This window comes from Xiphophorus maculatus, chromosome 10 (assembly GCF_002775205.1).
Source record: "Xiphophorus maculatus strain JP 163 A chromosome 10, X_maculatus-5.0-male, whole genome shotgun sequence".
NCBI lineage: Eukaryota > Metazoa > Chordata > Actinopteri > Cyprinodontiformes > Poeciliidae > Xiphophorus > Xiphophorus maculatus.
The window spans coordinates 2829309-2851110 of record NC_036452.1 but is presented as its reverse complement, the minus strand read 5'-3'; the positions used below and the strand labels follow the sequence as shown (position 1 = coordinate 2851110).

Here is a 21802-nt window from a genome sequence, read left to right as displayed (position 1 = left end):
TTTGAGATTTCTTCCTGTTGCCCAGAACTGCAAAAATAACCAGATTATTTTTCAATTCAGTTCAAACAACAAAAAACAAAAATTAAAATGATTTTGCTGCCCTGAAACTGTAAATAATGAGAAAGTTGATAACTGGATGTTTCCATTCTTCTTTCTCTGTTTCCTCTGCTTCTGTTTTCCTCCCAGTTAAATAGAGTTGCAGTCAGTGGGACTAACGGGTGAAGCTGGGATTGTGGCGCAGGTGTCCCCAGGTTGAGAGCAGAGAGATGGAGGATGTTCTCTGCTCTTCAGCTTTGATTGGGAGACGTGTTTTTAGAAAAAACTCCTGCATGAAAGATAGCATGCAATAAAAAAAGGAGAGAGAGAGAGACGGGGGCTTCAGTACAAGCATCATTTTCTCCCATGAGCCTGAGAGGAGATCGCTGCTCAGCCGCCCTCCCTTTTCATTTTCTTTCTCTCTCTCCTCCTTGTCTGCTCTCCAGCGGAGGGGAGGAGGGGGCAGCGCTCCTGCTGTGTCGATGGGTAGGCAGTTACAAACGTTACTATTTCCAGAGAGTCAGTCAGTGTACACGCTCCGCGCGAAGTGGCAAGCCGTCGAGGGAGCAAAAAGAAAAACAAAAGCAAAAACCAGACGCAGAATTTCTGAGAGGCTTCGGGAAAAGATGGAGGTGATGCCCAGGACCCGCCGCTGAACCACGCCAAGCATCTGACCGGAACAGACACGTCCAAGTCTGGAGGAACTCTCGCAGGGATCTTGCGAGAATCTGGACTTTTCCAGGTTTATTCAAGAGTGGGGCAAGAGTGGGGGGGGAATAAAGGAGCCTGAGAGGCGGAGGAAGAAGGAAGGAAGGAAAGGAGGAAAGGAAAAAAAGAGAAATGGCAAGTTTCGGTAAACTCACCGACTACTTTAACCGCCGCAAGTCTCGAGAAGAGCTGCGGGTGGGGAGAAGCTCGCGGCGCAGTGGCAGCTACTGCTGCACGGTGGCAGAGGCCAGGTAACCCACGTGTGTGTGTGTGGGTGTGTGTGTGTGTGCAAAGGCATGCCAGCCTAAATGGCACCCTATAGAAAGCCGTCACTTCTCTGCGTTTAACACCAAGAGCACCTGCAGAGCTGAACACACACCTGTCAGGATCACAGGTGTTTGCTTCGGAGTGGCTCCCTGTTTGTGTGCGTTGTTACATAAGTGTGGAGGTTGCAGTGGATGTGTGCTGTCAGGCATGCTGCTGGAGCCCACTATAGGTTCTTCCCACTGACTCAGTTTCAACACGGAGCGTCTTTCTATAGATAGAAAGAGAAAAGCGTGGAGTCAACATGCTGGTTATGTGGAACGACGGAGCGTGGAGGGAGAGGGGGAAGCAGCCAGCAGCTCGTCTCGGCTCACATCTGCTTCACACGTTCACACTGTCGGCTTCCTACTAGCACTCAGGATGTTTATCATTCAGCGGCAGGGAAGTGGATTTACAGCAAACTGACTGCAGAGAAATGGGGAAATTATAAATCCTCCTTCGTCTTTTAGATCAAAAAAATCAAAAATTAAGAATGAAATCTTCTTTATTGGATTTATTTTAGAACATACCACTAGATACAAACAGATTGGCGAACTGAGAGTACAAAAATAATTTCAGTAGCATACTCTGAGATTTGAGTTAATCTATTAGGGCTGACAAATGATTAATCTTCATCTTTATTAATCAGTTAATCGTGAACTGGAGTACACAGAATCAAAAAATTTGACTAATTGCTGAGAGAACAATATACTCAGAGCATAATCTGAAATTTGTGTTAATTTATTATAGGGCTGAAATGATTAATCAGATCCATCATTAGATTTGTTACTTATTTTATTAATTGATTAATCGTTAACTGCGGCATACAGACTCAAATGGACTCATTGCTGAAGGAACAATATGCTCAGAGGAGTAATTAAGCCAAATCTGCACAAAGATATATGCATTTTGCATCGAAGATGAAAGAAATCCCTTTTTAAATATAGTTTTAGCTTCACATGTTAAAATTATGTAAACAAAATTCTCCTGTAAGCACATTTTGCTTTGTCATTAATCAGTTGATCCAAAAATAATCACCAGATCAGCCCTGCAGTGGCGTTAAGTCAAGCAGGAAAAACTGAGTTTTTCACATGTCGATGTTTTAGCTGCAGCTGCTACAGATGATCAAGTGGTGACGACAGGAACGCTGTTGTTCCATTTTAGGCAATAAGATGTTTAGTTTTTTATTTAAAAAATAATTTACATATTTTCTTTGCATCTTTGTGTCAATTTATAATAATGCAGACAAAGACTTCAATAAAAGAATCTGCAAAATTTGCCAGTTGTTTATACAATTAATCGATTAATCGTCAGAACAGACGGATTAATTGATAAGTAAAGTGCTTGTTATTTGCAGCCCTTCTTCATCCAGTCCACCTTGCAGGTTCACTAGAGGGTTTGGGTCTGACGCAGGCTGCCGTTGAACCATCTATGGATCGATTTCGTCATGTTTCTGGACCAATTGATGACCCATTTTTCAGATTGTCACCAGATGTTTAGTTGAAATTTTCAGGGTTTTTTCGTTTTTTTAAAGACTTTGTGAAACTACTGAGTTTCCCAGGGCTCCTGGTGGAGAAACAGGCCCACAGCATCGCACATCCTCTACTTTACCTGAAAGTATACACGAGGTGCAGAGTTGCAGTTAAAATGGATGTTTACGTTTGTGATGGTTGCTATGGATACACAATGAGCCCAAGGCGCCATTTTTTTTGCTTCATTACTTTAATCTCTCTTTCCGTTCTTCTCACTGTACATTTTGCAAAGATCGATTGAATAAATTCAAAAACACTTTATTTATCCCAAATTATAAAGTATTAAAATGTCTTGGTTACATTTATTAAAGGGATTTTTATGGGCGCCATCATTTTGAGTGGTAATAATTACCACTTGAATAAATGTAATCAAATTAAATATGAAATTCTTCTGACATTTTCTGTGTGAAATTCACCTACAGCTGAATTTATTTGAATATTTTTTCACACAAATTTGCTCGGGGAGCCAGTAACGTTTGCGCTTTACTTGTAAGTATCACCTTTAAACACTGAACCATCCCAGCAGACACAGTTGATTTAAAACCATTCAATTATATTTTGTCAGCGTTCTCGTATGCAGCATAAAAATGATCTCATCACGGCAGTTCGAGTTTCCACTTCATCACAGTTTCACCCCGTTTTCCGACACTTTTAATTTTGTATAACAGCTCTTTAATTAGCTCCATGAATTATTAAAGAGGGAAATCTGGTGGTGCATATTTTACATTCTCTGTTAATTCTTCTTGGACTTGCGGTATGGTCATATGTAGAATTTAGTTGTTTGAACAGAATAAATGTTGTTTTATGATACAACAAAGAGACAAATTACTGCGGTGGAGTCAATCATCCTCCAATAAAGTCATGGAACAACAGTTATTTTATGTATAATGTAAATAATTCACTGTTGTATAATAATGCTCTGCAAAAACCTTTAAAATATGATTTAGAGAAGATATGCAGGCACGAGAAATTAATATTTATTGATTATCAATCAGAGTACAATGTGTTGCTGTTAGCTAGGGGTCCTAATCTGCAAATGCGCTAATTTTTAAAAAGATTTATTTTATTAATATGTATGTCTTATAATCAGCATAAAAAATATACCATAAAATATGAATTTTGTTCACATTACATGCTTACAAAGTTAGAAAGAACAAATAAACAAAAAAAAAATCCCAAAATGAATGTAAAACTTAGTGGATCATGTTGTATGTACAACACAAAACTCTTGGTCAATAAATTAAACGTTTAAATGTTTTCAAAAACACATTGAACACATTTCTAACTTCACACATTTAACATCTTATATCTGTAAAGTAAACTCCATGAACCCAGATAAACTGGTGAAGATGCTGCCAAAAGGATTGTATAGCGTCACATTCCATGCAAATGCGCTAATAGTTGAGCTAATATTTTGTTTTGCTAATTTTGAAAATGTTTAGCACAATTAGCTTTCCTCAATGTTAATTTTTCTGGATAAGCGCTAATTCTCCTTGGACACATGGTCGGTGTGAATATGGTTGAATTTAGCACTTTAGCATTAGCTTTGGCTAAACACCATGCTGATGTAGTTCTTTAACGTTAGTGGAACAGCTTCTGATTAGTTCTTTAAGGTTAATGCTGCTAGCGTTTTAGCTAGCTGCTTTTGGTCTGCTTTATGCTGTCAGACTGGCTCTGCTGAAGGGATTTTTAATTTTTTTAAAAGCTTTTTTTAAAACCTTTGGCAGACTTAGTGCGGTTAGCAGCGATTTAGTTAATGACTATACAAACGTGTTGGTCATATTTTACATTTGATCAGGTTGGTTTGCATGGAATGAGAAAAATATTTGCAATCTACTTGTTATATAAACTTAGATTATGTTTGTCTTTCTCATGGAAGGGCGTAAGCTAACAGATTAACAACATCAACAAATGCCCATATGGTGATGAATCTTTCTGATCTTTCTAGTAGATCAGAGAGTTTGTTCTTCAAATCTCAAAGCTTTAATACAAATGTCATTATCTCGTCTTTATGATTCTGGTGTCCAACTCAGAATGTTTTGGGGGACAAAATTGATGCCACTGCTTTATATTTTCCAAACATTATATTCTTTACTTACAGACAAAGTGTTAGTGTGGGTGGAAAACAACACAAGATGTCCTGCCTTTATGAATCCCTCACGTCCCCACAGTTTGTCTCCCACTCAGCGTCTCTTTCTCTCAAGTCACCCCTTCCTACGCCTCTCCATCTTTTCATGTGTTCTCTCTCAGAAACTTTCCATTTCTATTGAACCATCACTTATCATTTCCTGTCTTTGTTGCCCTTTCTTACGCCGGCTCCCTCAAAGCCGCACTAACACATTAACACTGTCTCTTGTTTTTAGACGGATGAAACCAGGTGGAGACATGCTATTAACGGTCAACAGGCCTTCATTATTCCAACAGTTGTTGATCACAGTCGTTAGATTTTCATGGTTTGATAATGTTAAGTAAAAACAACAGAGTTTCACAGGATTTACACAAAAATATTACATAGCTAACGTACAAGGATGGTTTGTGGATGACTGAGTGTAACCCAGATATTTGTGTCTTGTGGACAGTGACAATAATACGCCCAGTCAGAAGGTGGCGCCAAATACAGCAGATAAGTAAAAGAAGAAACAATTTTTTTTGTAGAACCACGGAGGAGTTCTATAAAAACAGATGTTTTCCCAATGTGAATGAATAAAAAATTTATTCATCTTATCTTTTTACGTTCTTTTCTTCTACTTTACTCTTTTGAGAAAAACAATAGCGAGGGAGAGGGAAGTAGGTCAGCTATGCTAGCTTGACTATGAAAACCTTAACATGTAGATGTACTGTGGAATTCTGTGTTTCGGTTCAGCTGCAAAATAAAAAAAGGCGACACACACCAACTCTGACAGATCATCAGTAAAGTAGGTGTTTAAATTAGTTAATCATCCAGTGCTGTTAGCTTAGCTAGTAGCAGTGGTAGCTAATCTACCACAGCGATCACTTACTAATAATCTGAAAATAAACATCAAGCCTGAAAACATAAAACTGTAACGGCCTGAGTGTTCTGTTCTTTGCGTGGGAAATGGTTGAGTGTGTTTTTGTTTTGGTGTTGAATCCTGAAACATAAAGTGGTGGTGTTGTCAGTTGCTATGGCAACGAGTCAGCGTGTAGCGTAGCCGACAGAGCGAGAAAAAAAGTGGTTCTGAGTTGCTCTTTAATGGTTTTTCTGCGTTATTTTTCCCTTTGCTGTGAAGAAAAACATTAAATCAGTAACAGCTTCAGGTTTAATTGAGGTAAAGCGATTGTTCTGTCGCAGCATTGTAAAAGAATCGTCTTTTTGCCCTCTAGCGTTGTGCGCATGCATGAAATTTCCAGAATAATAAAAACATGAATGAGGTCTATGCACCAGCACACAGTTGCCCCCCTGGATGCTATGAATAATTACACATACTTGCTTAAAAAAATTACAAATGTGTCTGAGTCCTTCATCAGTGCTAATTCAACCATGGGTCATTGACGAACATTTTGTGAATAGATTCTGTCAGTAGAACAGAGAAAATCAAGAACTACTTCCTTTTTTTTCTTCAAAATAAGTGTCCTGAACGTAGATACGCTCTCCTTCATATCCGGGCTTCATAACGGCACCTTTACCTCAGCAGACAGTCACATGTTGGCAGCAGCTAATATTGCTTTGTGACAGATTGTACTGAAAAGTTTTAATATTGTGACCAGATCTCATTACACCGCTAATACACACGTGTGTGAATCAGGACAGAATATCAGCTGTAGCAGGGAGGGTTTCCACTCAAATAGAGTCTCAGTGAATAAAAAGAAATTGGGCTCATGGCCTCATTAATCACCTGTTTCCAGTGTTTTGTCAATGCCGTGCACACTGTGCCCTCCTGGCATTTTCTAATGTTGAAGATATCTCTGTAACCATCTGATTTAAACACTGGATTTGTACGTTTTAGGTTTTAGCTGCACCTTTGACAAACTTCAAATTTCTTATTGTTTTGTCTTATTTAGGAGTGCACCAATTTATTGGTGCCGATACTTACACATGAAGCCGATCTTATCTAGAAATCAACCCCCTCTCCTGCTGACAGGCCGGTCCACCAGGTCATGTCAGTCACCCCGACTCGGCGACTTTCTTCCTATTTTTAACGACATTTCAGACAAGAAAAATTGGTATCATCCAAAATCGGAATGGGTTGGTCAGGATTCTTAAAGGTTGGTGATTGGCCAAAAAACTGCAATCTAGGCTCTTGTAAACGATTATTTTAGTAATCGAGTATTTTGTCGATTATTCTTACGATTAATCAAGTAATCGAATAAAGAATTTGATTAGGTAAAAGTTGGTAAATTCTACCATAACAGCAGTGTTGCTGTCGGATTTCAGCATCGGCCTAATTTCTCATAATTGTGCATCCCTAACAGTTCTGTAGTTTAGAAAATTACCCTGTAACAATAGTAGCTCCATTTTTAAGTTAACCTGGACAAAATTATACAAAAGTATGAAATTTAATAACAAAGCAGCAGGCTCTCAAAGACACTTAAAAAATGTCTAAAAACCAGTTTTTAGTTAATGTATTCATCTTCAGTCAATTTAATAGATGAACTTTCACTTTGCCAAAACGTTTATAGCTTTTATGTTCATGTTGGCGACGGGATTTGGCAACTTTGTCATACATAAAAATACAAATGGCAGCTATGCACCGCCACGATGCGCTCCGCCACCCATTTGTTGAGATCTGGATGGTGGTAAATTTATTTTCCGGATTCGTCCATAAAGCTACAGTTACACTAACGATCAATTAACTAACCGCCGTGTTCAGTCTATCTGCTCACCTGGATAAATACACCTGTAGCAGTCTTCCACGCCGTTAAGGCATCGCTCCAGTTAATTTAAGAATTCTCATTGGTCCCCCGAAAAACGACAACAACCCGGACATTATCATCGAATTTAAAAATTGGACGTTATCCTGCTATCACTTAACAACAACTCATAGGTGGAAGTGAGAGCGTTGCGCAACATAAATAACGACCCAGCCGGAACACGATGCGCTAAATAATAAAACATAATTTAACCAAACTTCAAGGCAGATAAATTTCCCCGGGGAATTTTAACAATCAAGAAACTCGAATCATTCGGGGACTCCAAGTCTCATTATCTGAAAAAGTATATTAAATAAGTTTCACTTTCACATGAAATGGGGTTTTAAAGTGATTCTGTTGTCAAACTAAGTTTATGTTTTATGGATGCCGGTTTCCTTCCTATGAAAGAAACATTACAGACTTTTGCAGTTTCCTGCAGCCGGAGCCGTAATTCCTGCGGTTTCGTGAGTGAGATGAACAGCCTTCGGTAGAGCGGAGTGATTGAGAGCCCGTCTGTGATGAACCAGTAAATGTCCAGCCTGAAAGCCGCAGAGAGAGTCCACACGCTTCAGCTCGTCATTAAAGCGGATCAATGCAGCTTCGCTCAATTTATTTGCTTTATTGACTCCGGTGTCTGCTGAATGACTGAAGGATAAAGATAAAGATTAATCGGCTCTTAACGTATTGCTCCCAGATTTTCTCATCCAGATACCAAAGAAAATCTGCTTTTATCTCCCCTTGAACTCTGCTGGGCACAAACCAGGTGGAAAGATGAAAACATATTTAACTCGACAAGGAATACAAGAAATTTTCTGCCCTTTTTTTTTACATACTTCATAAAAAAAGTATAAATTTCATGCCTCCATCAACAATTAACACTTTTATCAAATTTTGATTGTTCTTTATTCATCTTAATTGACAATATATTTTGCCTAACAGTAAAATATTTCTAATACTGTATAATGAAGCAAAATAATCAAAACCAGTCTGAAGTTACAGAGCTGTTTTCCTGCTTCACTGAAGCCAAAAATTATTTCTACTTTAATTAAAACATTCACAAGTAAAACATGGATTATCTTTGTCCAAAAGGCATAAATTTCCACCCCAAAAAATATAATTTTCCTTGATTAAAGGAATAAATTTACAATATTAGAATTAAAGTATTCTCTGGCATTATAAAGTTGGGAATTTCATGAAATAAAATCTTTTCTGGTCTCGGATTAAGTTTTCTTGGTGTAGATTCGCCATGCACACCTCAAACGGACGTAAAATACATTTTACGTCACAAATTTCTGCCTTTATGATGTCAGGAAATTTGTTTTACTTCAGACAAATTTCAAATTTTACAATGTCAGCAAATATCATAGTCTAAATTTGTGAATTTATGCCTTTAATCATGGAAAATTCTCATTTTTATATCAAATGTAACAGCTTTTTAACACCAGAAAATATAACAAGTCAGCTTTTTACTTGCAAATATGAGATTTTTATTTATTTATTTTATTTTATTATTTGGTGGAAATGTTCTGTGGCCATTCATACAAAAAATTAGCTGAAAAGACTTAGAGGTACATTAATGCTTCCTATTTTCAAACTGTATCCTTCTTTATGTTTTTTTTTCTACAAGATCATTTAACAATAATTATGTCTAAATTGATGTTTAAGAGATAAAAACTCTTTTTAGTTTTGTCACAATTTAGATTAATCCTTCTTTTATTAATTTTGCTCCTTTAACATTTACAAAAAAACACTGCAAACATTTCCTAATCTACTAAACCCCTGATTAATTTAAAGACATGAGCGCCTGTTCAGTCTTATTGGCTGAAATGTCTTTGAAAAAGCCGCAGTTTCCTTTTGCACCTTTTGTGTTTTGTTTTTAAGCACAGATGCTGGAAACAGCCAACCGAGTCTCATTCATTCAGTAGCAGCTCTGAAGCCCAGGAGTGTTGCCGTCGGTCTGACCTGCTTGCTCCGCTTTTAGCGTTTTGAAAAAGATCGGCTTTTCAGTTTCCAACCAGCCAGTCGCTGATTAGAGCATAAAATGATCAAATTCCAGTCGCAGATTATTGTTTTAAATGCATCTACACATGAATCTGTAATTGAAATAATCATCTTTGTTTTTGTTTTATTAACCATCAATAACTGAAGTTTACCATGATGAAGATAAATCAAATTTCTTCACAGTAGCAGATGTGATAAATGCCAATCCCCAGTGGAAAAAATCCTTAAAGCGCCTCAGTTTCACTGGTTTTGGACTAAAAATTAACTTTACGGTTTTTGTACATCTTTACCAGGTGATAAGGCAACAGATCCAGTATTTGTGTCACGCTTGGAAAAGTAAAATATGGATTGAAAACTGCAAATTTAACTAAAAACTCAAAAGCAAATACAAAAATAGAATTTTTTTTCTTTCTCTACATTAAAACACACCAAAATGTTCAAAAACTGAATTAGTTACTCTGCGCTTCTTTCTGCACTCTGCGTTTTTTTCAGTTCAACAGGAAGTAAACATTTCAAAATAATTAAAAGAACAACAATTTGTCAATAAAGCTAACCTGAACTGATATTAATCTTACTGAAAAGCCGAAAAGTGTTTGTGAATCACACTGGACACGGCGGTTCTGCATACAAACTGCTAAAGCGATTCAGGATTCAGCAGCGTTCTGCATTCAAAATCATTTCTGTCCATCTCTGAGTTATGGTCCATTTTTATTTTTTTTATTCTTTCACAAAGTGTCCGGGTTGACGAATGGCTGGACGTCGAAGCCTGAGGGTTGCGTGTTCTACTTTTAGCCTTAAAATGGGTCACTAATACAAACCGCTGCGCTTGTCTGGATCTGGAGCGTGGGCCTGTGGATGTGGGAGAATGGCACATTTCCCCCGGGGGGCGCCGGCGAGTCCGAGAACAGAAGATTTTCTAGAGTTTTCTTCCACGCCAAACTGACGAGCTAGATTGTAGGACATGTTTTTCTAACCCTTTCTGTTAAAAAATTACAAATCCTGCAGTGTTTTTTTTCACACATTTTGACTAGTTTTGCTCATGTCTGTCATTCATAGTGAATCTCGATTATTCTCTGCATATTTCCAGTTTATGTGACACATAAACAAGAGACGTGGCTGTTGTCCAGAACATCTGTGAACATAAAACTGTTGATTCTTCCAACCTGATGGCATAGATTGCTGCTGGGAGGTGAAGGAAAACAAAAAACAAGGCTCTTCACTCCTCATCTCTGCTCTCTCTTCTTCTTTTCACCCCCTTTTTTGTAGTCAGTGTCGCTTAGCAACAGGTCCTTTGGATGAGTGAAACCCAAATTGTCAGAGCGGCCTGGGCCGACTGTTCAACCCTGTGTGCGTTATCATCATGCTGTGCCGGTGGGAGGCTGACAACTGTGTTTGTGCAAATGTAGAGAGTGCGGCTGGCTGTAAGTGTTTACAAGCGGACTCTTAGTCGCTTCACCTCCAGGCAGCTTCATGGAGTGTGTGTGTGTGTGTGTGTGTGTGTGTGTGAGAGAGAGAGAGAGAGAGAGAGTGCGCTTCAGGCAAATACTTTTTTCTTCCTCGCACACGTCGGTATGGATCGCCAAGGAGTGAGAAACTTGTCGGCTTCTGCTGTTATCAAAGTGTTTCCTGCCTACATGTGAAAAGCAGGATTCACCTTCAGTGGGTTTAAATATTCCCAACCCCTGCACACCTGTGTTTCCCACCAGGTTGGAGTTTAATCGCTGATGTCGGTGCATTGCTTCTGAGACCCGTGGATGTGCTGATCTAGGATCTGCTCTCGGTTTATCTAATTGATCCCCAGAGTTAGATAAACGTAAGCCTGCAATATAAACTGCAGAACATGCACAGAGGAAGAGAGGAGGGAAAAGAATCGCTTCTCTCGCTGCCCACCTTTACAAAAAAATTTAAATAAATAAATAAATGGGAAACCTATGAAAAAGTATCTTTTTATAAAAAATAAAGACTGGACTTAAAAACCAGTGTTACATTTTTGTATTTCATTATTACAAAGACTTAAAAATAAAATCCAGCAGTTTTTTTTTTTCCAGTAGATTGATTTTTTCGTGTCTGGAAAATGAGCTGTTTGAAAAACGTCCTGACGAATCGCATTGCGCCGTTACCTAGCAACCCCAGCAAAGCGGTAGCTTTACATGGCTTTATGTACCGCTTACTGCAGTCTTGTTGGTTGTGCAGGAGGCTCCACTTTTGCTTGTCAAAGATGTACGGTTGTATAATTGCTCTTCTGTTTGCAGCCATTTTCAAGTGTGAGTGTTAAAGGTGAGTTGGGGGGCGTGGCCAGCATCACTTATTTGGATTTAAAGGGACAGGACACCCGAAAGCAGCTCATTAGGGCAGATTTATGATTTTGGACAAAAACATGTAATAAACATGTAACAGGTTAGATTTATATCTAACCTGTTTAAGGAAGCGTAATAGATCACCTTTAAGGATGAGGTGGATTTTTGGCCACATTTAAATTTGTGTATTTTGCAAAACTGTGATGGAAACACTTTGCATCACGCCAGTTTGCATACAACAGCAGTAAGCTTGTTTTTAGGGAATACTGATATGTTTTCTTAATGTAAAAGTGTCAACAAATCTGGCATTCAGAGAAGAGAGACTGGAAGAGCAATCTCTGGAAGAAAGTCAGAAGAAGTTCTGTTTCCAGAGTCGAAGTCTGGGAACCTTCTGTCCTACACACCAAACAGGGTGTGTGAGGAGCAGAATACAAATGCACACCGCACTGTTCAGATTTTTTTGAGTGAAATTTGACTTGTTGGACTATCGCACAAAAGGCCATTGAAATAAAGGGAAGCCTGTGGTTGTATTGCGAGAAAGCGGTATTAAAACCTGAAGACAGTTATTGCCATGTGAATGTAAAACAGGGCTGCAGCCATTAAAAGCTTTTCTGGTCCAGTCCGTTTTTTACATGAGATCCATCAGGCATTTTGTTCTGAAGAGTCTCTTCTTACAGCTACATTCACAGCTGTGCCTCCTCATGGTACTCATGGTATTTAGGATGTATATTTCAGAAACCGTTTTCAGGATATTTAACATTCATAAAAAAGTCACTTTGGTGTTTAAATACCTTTTTTATCCAGGATCTCTGCAGCTCCAAGTGAAATCTACGCAGAAAAAATTGTCTTCTGCAGATTTTGGAGCAAATTTTCTTTGAAATAATTCTTCAACACTGAATCGGTTGGCAGAGTAGCTAATCATGTTGAATATTTTTATCTTTCCTCTAGGATATAGATTAATTTCTAAAACCTAGTGTATGAATATTTATCACCAGCATTCCTCCACAGTGTAGAATTTCATATTATTGTTTCCCACTTCTTTCTTTCTCTTTCTCTTCTTATGTAACTTGTTTCTTGAAATGTTTTGTGCTGTCAGTATATTTTCCTTATTGCTTTCCAGCTTCAGGTTTTTAGTTACAGTGAATGGAAATAAATTAAAACCCGTACATTTGTGTGCAAAATCCAACTAAATAAATGAATAAATGGCATTCTGTGTGTGTTTTGTTTTAGCACTTTGCCAAGATGTTCGCTTGATTGCTTCTATTGATTTCTGATGTGATGATGTCGGCTGCTATGATGAATCAATTAGTCATCTGGAAGAACCTGGGTCTGATTAAGCAGAACTGGAACTTATTGATCCCTGAAAATGCTTTTTGTCATTAATAGGAGTCCGTATGCATTGCTGTATACTTCTGTATATGTAATGATAATTTTTTCTTGACAATAAAATATCCAGAAGTTATTTTGATGAATAATTATATTGAAGTTTTGAAACCATTTTCAAGTAATATAAATAATAATGTAATAATAATGCAGAATACATTCTCAATGATCAATAAACTTTAAATTGTAATGAATATTTAATGCTGGAGCTGGAAGACATGTTAAATATCCAAAATAAATAAACAAAACAACAAATATAATTAATTATGGAGTCTCTGTAACCAATATTAGGTGAGACCAAAGTGCCAAATTGAAAACTTTTATCATGCAGTTTTTGGTAGAAAGAGAGAAAAGAGAAAACGATAAATCATGCAAATGGAAATTATCGAGTTTTAATTTATCATGCAACTAACTGAGTCATTGTTTATTATTACAGGCCTATTTGCATATTTAACATGGTATTAATTTCAGTTTTAATTTGCAGCTTTCTCCATTACAATAATTGTATTCTTGTCGAAAGTATCAATAAACCAAACAGATCTATTCTCCATGTCTTATTTCTGAAGGTCTCTGGAAAGGAAGCTGCAGCGACCCCTACTGGCAAAGTCGCGTACTCTCCCCAGCATCCCCCAGTCGCCGACGGTATCCAGGGTCCACCACTCGGACTTGATTGGTGGGAGTCCGCCCCGCAGGAAACACCCTCCACCTGCCACCAGCCAATCAAAGGCCTGCACTCTGCCCCCTGCAGGTAAACAGCAGCAGTTTCTCAAACCTAATCAAACACACAGAGGACCACTTACCTGATTTAACAAACACTCACCCCTGCAATAACACATCTTAATATATACAACCTGAAGGAAAGATATTAGTCTCTTAGCTCATTGTCTTTGGTCCTCCGATTGTGAAGAATGGCGATGTTTTGTAAATGTGACTGGCCACAACAACTCACGAACAAGTCAATTCAGGGCACTTTGAGTCATTTACAGTATGGATTCTAAACTTTCCAATGATAGAAAATATATGGCGATCAAAAATTAATTTACTACAAGTGTTGTGTGGACTAATAATATTTTAAGACTATTTGTAATTTACAATAGACTTGAGTTGCTTTGGCAAAAACAAACATTTTATTTCAGCCAGTAGATAGCCCAACATGAATAATTTTATTTTAGGTGTTAAGATGCAGTTAGTCAACGTGGGGCGCAGCATGTGAACATGCTATGTATCGTAATAGTGTTCAAAAACAAAAGTTCAGCAACTCATCCTCAAAAACTTTCCACCGATATCTTTAGCTTTTCTTTTTAGTGACCCGGTCTGAAGCCATATATGCATTATTAATGTTAAACACAATCCTTGGGTAAGCTAACTGTGGCATTGCACTTTGAGCTCACCTAACGGCAAATAAACGGTTGTTTACATGCAGTACTTCACGTACCAGTAGGGGGCGCCCGCGGGCCACAGTTTGAAAAAGACTCACTTAGAGGCACCAGTCAGCTTCTTTTGTTGTGCTTTTTCCTCCTCTGATTGTGAGGAGTGATGTTCACACCTTCATGACTTTTTTTCTAATGGTGTCATCAGCATTGGTTATTTAAGTCTTTCTCAAGTTGTGGTCCCCGCACCACCGGAGGTCCCCGCACCACCGCAGGTCCCCGCACCACCGGAGGTCCCCGCACCACCGGAGGTCCCCGCACCACCGGAAGTCCCCGCACCACCGCAGGTCCCCGCACCACCGGAGGTCCCCGCACCACCGGAGGTCCCCGCACCACCGGAGGTCCCCGCACCACCGCAGGTCCCCGCACCACCGCAGGTCCATGGACTACTACTATGTGGACAACCATTTATTTGCCATGACTTGGGCTGAAAATGCGACGCTACAGCTAGCTTACCTAAGGAATGTGTTTAAAACAATGGATAAATGGCTTTAAACACTTTTAAAAAAAAGCTGAAGATACAGTGGAAAAGAAACAACGGCAGGAATACTTATATAATCGGAGGAAGCTGAGTCAGACCTGCAGCGAGTTTTGTGTCATTCACAAGCGATTCAATTCTTTTGAGCGACTCTATGCCATGAGCAGTAAGACTCAAGTCTATCTTTTTATTGTGCTTCTAATTTACAAATAGCCCTAAATGTTGTTAATGAAAACAGTACCCCTTTGCCAAAACTTTTGGACAGCACTGACTTATGAAGTAAGAGCACCTTGAACTTAAGGCTACATGGTGTTGTGGTATCCTTTAGCTGCTTTTACAAAACTGTAAAGTACATAAAAGCCCAAACTAAAGTGTTCAGATATGCCAAACATGACCTATTTCTTTCACCTTTCTGCCGTCTGCTGCTCTGATTCTGATATTTGCTTCACATGACAGAGCGCGCAGCATCCAGTTGTCTCAGAGGCAGCAGATGTGGTAGACCCTCTATCTCGCTCTCTCTGATCTCTTGTCTCTCTCTCCTTCTTGCTTGTAAATCAAACGGCGTTCCCTTACCTGAGAGGGAAAACATGTCATGGAGAATCTTGAAGCTGAAGCCCCCTGACAGAGAGTGCTTTCATTTGAAAAGAAAAATCCATCCTTGTTAAGAAAACACTTACAGGTAATGTGAAAGGATTGCGTACAGCGGGGATTCATAAATAAAACAGATTATTGGAGAGAAAATATATTTTTTCATTGTTATTTCTCAAGAAGACACATTCCTAACCAAAGAGTGAGAGACGTAATGAATGCTATGGGTAGCATCGCTGTTCTTTTTTTAATATTGACCTACATGCAGTGGGTTATGATGCTTTAGTACCAACACATCTGAATCAAACAAATGATTAACAACCTTTGCAAAAGTTGTTGATCAGGCTTTTGATTCAGGTGTTGGAAGCAGAGGTGCATCTCTAGTGCTGTCAATCAACTAAAACCTTCAGTCAGATTAATCACAATGAACAATAAGCTGTGGCGGAAACACGTTTATTATGCACATGTAGGAATACGTCTAACATCAATGTTACATGCACCGCTTCCAACTCTAAACTGAACAAATTCAAAGTGGTGTTTGCTCATGGAAAGTAAAGCTAAACGTTAGTTAACTGGAGCGCTCCGACTTTAGAGCCTATCCAAGTAGAACACAGCAAAGAAAAAAGTACGAGTTGTGAGAGACCAGCGTAGGCATGCTAGTTGTTAGCCTCTCAAAAGCTAGCACTGGCTAGTACTCTCTTTCTCATTTGCCAATGCCAGCTGCTCGGTTAGCGGCGCCAACTTACCATTAATCATGTCAGTAACTAATATCGGAATGGCTTTAGCCTCCTCTGACAAGGAAGTAGTCACTACAGGTGTCCTATACATAGTTCTCATCTGACGTCACACTTCTGTGAACGTTGTAGCTGACAGACATGTTGGCAGGCAGTTGCTATGGAGTTGCTATGACAACAATAAAAAAGACACAAGCTTAGAACTAGCTCTCACCTTGTTCCTATCTAACTTATAAACAATGCAAGTACATTACAACTATTACTCGATTGCCATTTTTGAGTACTCTACCAACCTTTGTATGATACTAAGATAAATATCAGTGATATTTACTGTAGTACTTACTACCAAGCTACCAAAATGAGCTTAGCTAATGTAGCTATCTGCTAGCTATGTGTTTGTTACTACGTACTTGTTTGCCAGTCAGCAGAACCTTGATATTCACACAAAAAGTTTGTGCGTCCTTTACAAAGCTGTTGAAACATTGATTATATGGGTCCATGGATTCTAGGCTGTGAAGCTCCTCCATGTTGTTCACTAGGTGGTTAACCAGGTGATTAACTACTGTATGTCATAGTTTGAGATTGGAGGCAGTTTGTCCACATTGTTTGACATACAGTATTTTCCTTCTTCGTCTCAAATCTTGACTCTTTGTCGATCCTGACAGCAGCCATTTTGTTCATCATCTATCTTTCTCTTGCACATTGGTTAAGAGTGTCCCCATATTTTCTCTTTGTTGGTCTCGAAGCGCATGGCTCTGCTATGTGATTGCCTACCAAGATGGCGCAGATCACTTCCAGTTCAGACTTATGAGAAGTATGGAACATTGTTAACGCATTTTGAAAAGCGGCAGTGGCAGAATCATGCTGTGGGGTGACTCTACTATCTAAAAAGACTTAGTTGTAATAAAGTATCAAAATCCAGCAGAGTGACACAAATGCATCTTATATTGACACTGAACAGGAACAACTCTTTGGCTAATTCTGGCGCATTTACAAAAATGTTAATCAATGTGCTTTATCCAAATATGCTTAATTTAATTGAATTAGTCATGCAAGCACAACATAAGGTGGGATTTCGTGCAGCATGTAGACAAAGAATGTTTAACTTCTCATTTTCTTGGCTTAAATTTGAATCAAAGTTGACACGACCTTATTTAGAGATTAATTTTGTTCCGACATGCCAAGGAGAAGCAGAACTCCATTAACCTTACTGAGCTTTTCTGATGGCTTTTTTCCCTCTATGTTCTAAAATTATCACAGCCAATATTCGATTCATTCCACAGCAATTTGGTAATTTTAGTGCTTAATACTTGGTGAAAAACAAAACGTAAGGAGAAATAATCTCTCTGATTTTGTGTGGTCCATCTTGGCCTCCAGTTGGAACAATGACTTGATTATTTTATCAATAAACCCACTTTATTAGAGGAGCCTGAGCTCCATCCATCAATGCCCTAATCCAATAAATCCTTCCCGCCGCTGCGTTCTAACGATCCCAACCGAACCGTCGCCGGATTCGGACCCAGGTTCTGCCATTTTATGAACATCCTAACTGCCTTTGTCTCTCTTCTGTTTCCTCTTGTTCGGCTGTTGCTCCGATGCAAATATCAAATTAAAGAACCTGGTCTCACGTGGCTCCTTGTTGCCTAGCAACTACTGTCATCGACCATGATGCGACCTCACTCTTTCCACCACTCCTTATCCCTGCAGGAGCAGGAAGACAACTTCTTTTTTTTCCCCTTCCCTCGCTGCTCCTCGGCTTAATAACCGAGCCGCACTTCATTCAGGGATTTAAGCCGCGGCTGATATTAGTAAGAGTAACTCACCAGCCTCTCTCTCTTTCTCTCTGTCTGGTGTCACAGTGTAATCCAGCTGTGGAAGCCAGGTGTGTACTTGAACATGTTTTGCATTTGATCCAACTGGGAAAAAAATATTTCTTTTTCTGTTATTTCTTTTTACAAAGAAGTGTGATTATGATCAATTTGATGTTTGACTGCCTTGCAATCTATTCTTATTTCCTTCTTAAATACAGCAAACAATTTGAGCCAGCTGTTCTGCGGTTGGTTACAAAGGTGGACACAAGTTTTCACGCATTCCTAGCATCTGCACAGCCAGTTAATTACTGGTGTTTTGGCTCTGCATAAACACAAAGTCTTACCAAGTATTTTTGGTATAGTTTCTAGAGCAAATATCTTAGTTTTGTCTTATTTCAAGTGTACTAACTTAAAAGTATTTTTGTAGCAATATATAGAGGCTTGTTTTAAGTAAATAATTCCTTAATATTGATGAGAAAGTACTGGTTCCATTGTCAGATTATTTCACTTATAACAAGATTTATCTGCCAGAGTAACTAGAACGTTTTAAACAATATTAAAGAATTATTTACTTAAAACAATAGTTGTATATCTTGCTGAAAAGTTTCTATTAAGTTAGTTTGTCTTATTCCATGTGTACTAAGATATTTGCACTAGAAACTAGACCAAAAATACTTGGTAAATTGTTGTGTTTTTGCTGTGCGTGCAGCAGCAGAACTTCTGGATGTAGCGTTAATTCAACTAACATGGACGAAACTGATCCATCTGGTTTTGTCTCTGCTTCTGTTACAAAATCCATTCATGTTGCTTGGATTTGTTTCACAGTTTTCAAACTACAAAGTGTGCTGATTTTTAGTACACATAATTGTGAAATAGGATAATCCTTATTGTCATTACACCAGCAGATTTTGGTAGTGTCTAGTTACATTTACTTGAGTAACTTTTTTTGAAAAAACATACTTTTAGGAGTACTACATTGTACTTTTTATTTTTACTTGAGTAATTTTATTATGAGGTATCTCTACTCTGAAAGTTTCTGGATTCTCTAACCACTGAATGAAAACAAACATGTTTTATTAAAGTTTCACAACTGGAGTACAGTTTGGGTTGCCAGTTAATGGCACAGTCTGACTCAACGATCGGGAGGTTTTTGAAAGGGCTCGTTTTCCAGACACCAAAAAACATTAGCCTATTGTCAGAAAACAAGTAGGTGTTTTCTTGAAGTAGTTTAGACCCAAATTGAATAACAAAAATGTGCCAAGTGTGAACTTTGCATAATAGATCCCTTTTAATAAAATATACTGGAGTGTGTGGTTTTAACATAATAAAACTTTAGCTAGGCACCATTTTGTATATCTTAGCCTTGGACTGTTTGCAAAAATGTAAAAAGAAAAACCCCACCATTTTCTTCCAAAGTTTGGATTTTATATCTTCATTTCCTCCTGATTTTCAGGAAGTGTCGCCTCTCAGAGGAACTGTTTTCTCCTACACATTCATTTCCATGTTTGTGCTGCTCAGCCTCCCTTCAGCGGCTCTCTCAGGACGCTTCACACTGACAGCAGCGCAGGCAGCAGCCGCAGCATTTACTGCGATTTATGTCTACAGACATCAGCTCTGCTGGCGTCTGCATGTCAGCAGAGTTTCAGAAAATCAACGTCACTTAGCTGTGATGCAAAAAATATACCTTTCTGCGTGTTGTCGAAGACTTTCTGAATCATACATGTACTACACAGATAAAAACACTTTTAACTAACCAGAACAATACTAATACACACACCAACATGTCTGCAGATCATTGTTCTGTTTAGGTTTTCTCCAGGTTCTCCATTTCCTTGTTCTGTCCAAAAAGATGAACCCTAGGATAGCTCGTCATTCTAAATTGACTATTGTTCTGCTCCATAAATTGGCCCCATACCATGTCTCATACGACGTGTAGCAGTTCAGAGCACAGTCTTTAAGGAAAATTTTAGACACCTGCCTGTTAACGCTTCAGTATTCACAGATTCACCTCTTCATGGCTTTTTCTGTACGTAACTTCAAGTTATTTGTGGAGAATTGTCCTATTTCCAGATTTTATATAGTGTTCATTTAAAATATTGGAAAGTGTCACGCCCCACTCATAGGTGATGACAAAAATGGGAGACAGACGAGCGGATCCACAGACACAACAATTTATTTTTATCCAAATATGCGCTGGGTGAACTGCTCAGCCAGTCCGAGAGAGATGTGGACCAATGCTGCTTGTCCCGGTCTGGTCCGGAGGCCAACCAAGCAGACCCAGTGACTGACAGGACGTCAGTATTTATCAGCCACCCGGTGCGTTCAATTAACAGGCCGTTCCCCCGTTTCCTGAAAAGAACAAAGAAAACAAATAATGGACTAGAGACACCTACTGGATAGGAGGGGATCGTCACAAAAGAAAAAGCAGCCTAGTATAAAGCAGAAGTTTGGAATTTAGTAAATTTTTTTCCAGAGTTGGAGAGTAACTAGTTACATTTACTCAATTACATTTACTTGAGTAACTTTTTGAAATTTTACTATGAAGTATCTCTACTCTTAAGTAAAATGTCTGGATTCTCTACTGAATGAAAAACAAACATATTCACCAGGCACAGACACACACCTGCAGTTTTTACTAAAGTTTCATAAGTTTTATATTGAAATAATAATAATAATTATTGTTATTTATTGATTCATTTATGTATTTATTTGGAAACATTTTCTTTTGTCACTTATAGAAATTCTTGTCATTTCCGTCCTTAAAATACCAAAATTTTCACATAACTGCAAAAGACCTATAAGTGTCCCGCATGCGCAGTAGAGGGCGCAGTAACGTCACACATAGAGAGCGTGCTCACTATTTTGCCAACCGCCATAAGAGGAAAGTAGAAGAAGAAGCTCAGTGTTTGCGGAAGTGAACATGGATGCTAATGGTGTAGCATATTTTACGATTTTGAAGTTGTTGTCCGACCGGAGCCAGAACATTAACAACTTAATCCTCGTTATTGTTCGTCATGGTTGTTGTTTTTCTGCCCGCGTGCGTGTATCAGGACGCAGAATAGTGACGTTTGTCGAGTTTCAATGACGTTCCGGTCGGAAGAATGCGACATGGACGTACAGACTCGGATCCATCTGAAAAGATCAGATAAGTATCAGATTTAGAACCACATATCCAAATAGCCTGGTTCACATCGGAAAAATCTGATCTGTGTTGTTCAGACTGTCAAGAAAAGATCAGCTACAGGTCACATTAAGACAAAAAAACACAAAAAAAACCCGTCTGATTGGGGTCACTTCAGTCTGCTGTGTGAACGCAGCCTTAAATCTGGTGCAAACTATCTTTTATTAATGTGTTTTCCCCCACTTTATCCATGTTTTAAATAAACTAAAAAAATAAAAATCAAATAATCTCATAATCAATATTAAAAGAGCTTGATCATTTAAATTCTGATTATTAATATGTTTTGAAGGGCAATTTTGAGACTTCAATATTCATTTTGTTCATTTTTGGTTGTGTGCAGTTTTTATTTCTGTTTTATTTGTTTTTGGTTGTATTTAGTTCAGTTGCCTTTCTTTACAAAAAAGTTTATTTGAGATTGCAAACTTGATGCCTTTTTAAATAATTTACTTGT

At 38.5% G+C, this 21802-nt stretch overlaps 1 protein-coding gene across 2 annotated transcripts in view; it reads left to right on the top strand.

Annotated features, from left to right (window-relative positions):
- The window catches only part of LOC102233545 (ankyrin repeat and fibronectin type-III domain-containing protein 1-like), a 181790-nt gene that overhangs the window by 20228 nt on the left and 139760 nt on the right, over positions 1–21802 (top strand). Inside the window, exons 1-2 of one of the 2 annotated variants that reach the window (XM_023340387.1) lie at positions 427–995; positions 13696–13877. In XM_023340387.1, coding sequence (XP_023196155.1) covers positions 877–995; positions 13696–13877 — 301 coding nt within the window. In that variant the 5' untranslated portion in view covers positions 427–876. Of the gene's footprint in view, positions 1–426; positions 996–13695; positions 13878–21802 lie in introns of those variants that run through there. The other variant, XM_023340388.1, reaches the window with a different exon arrangement.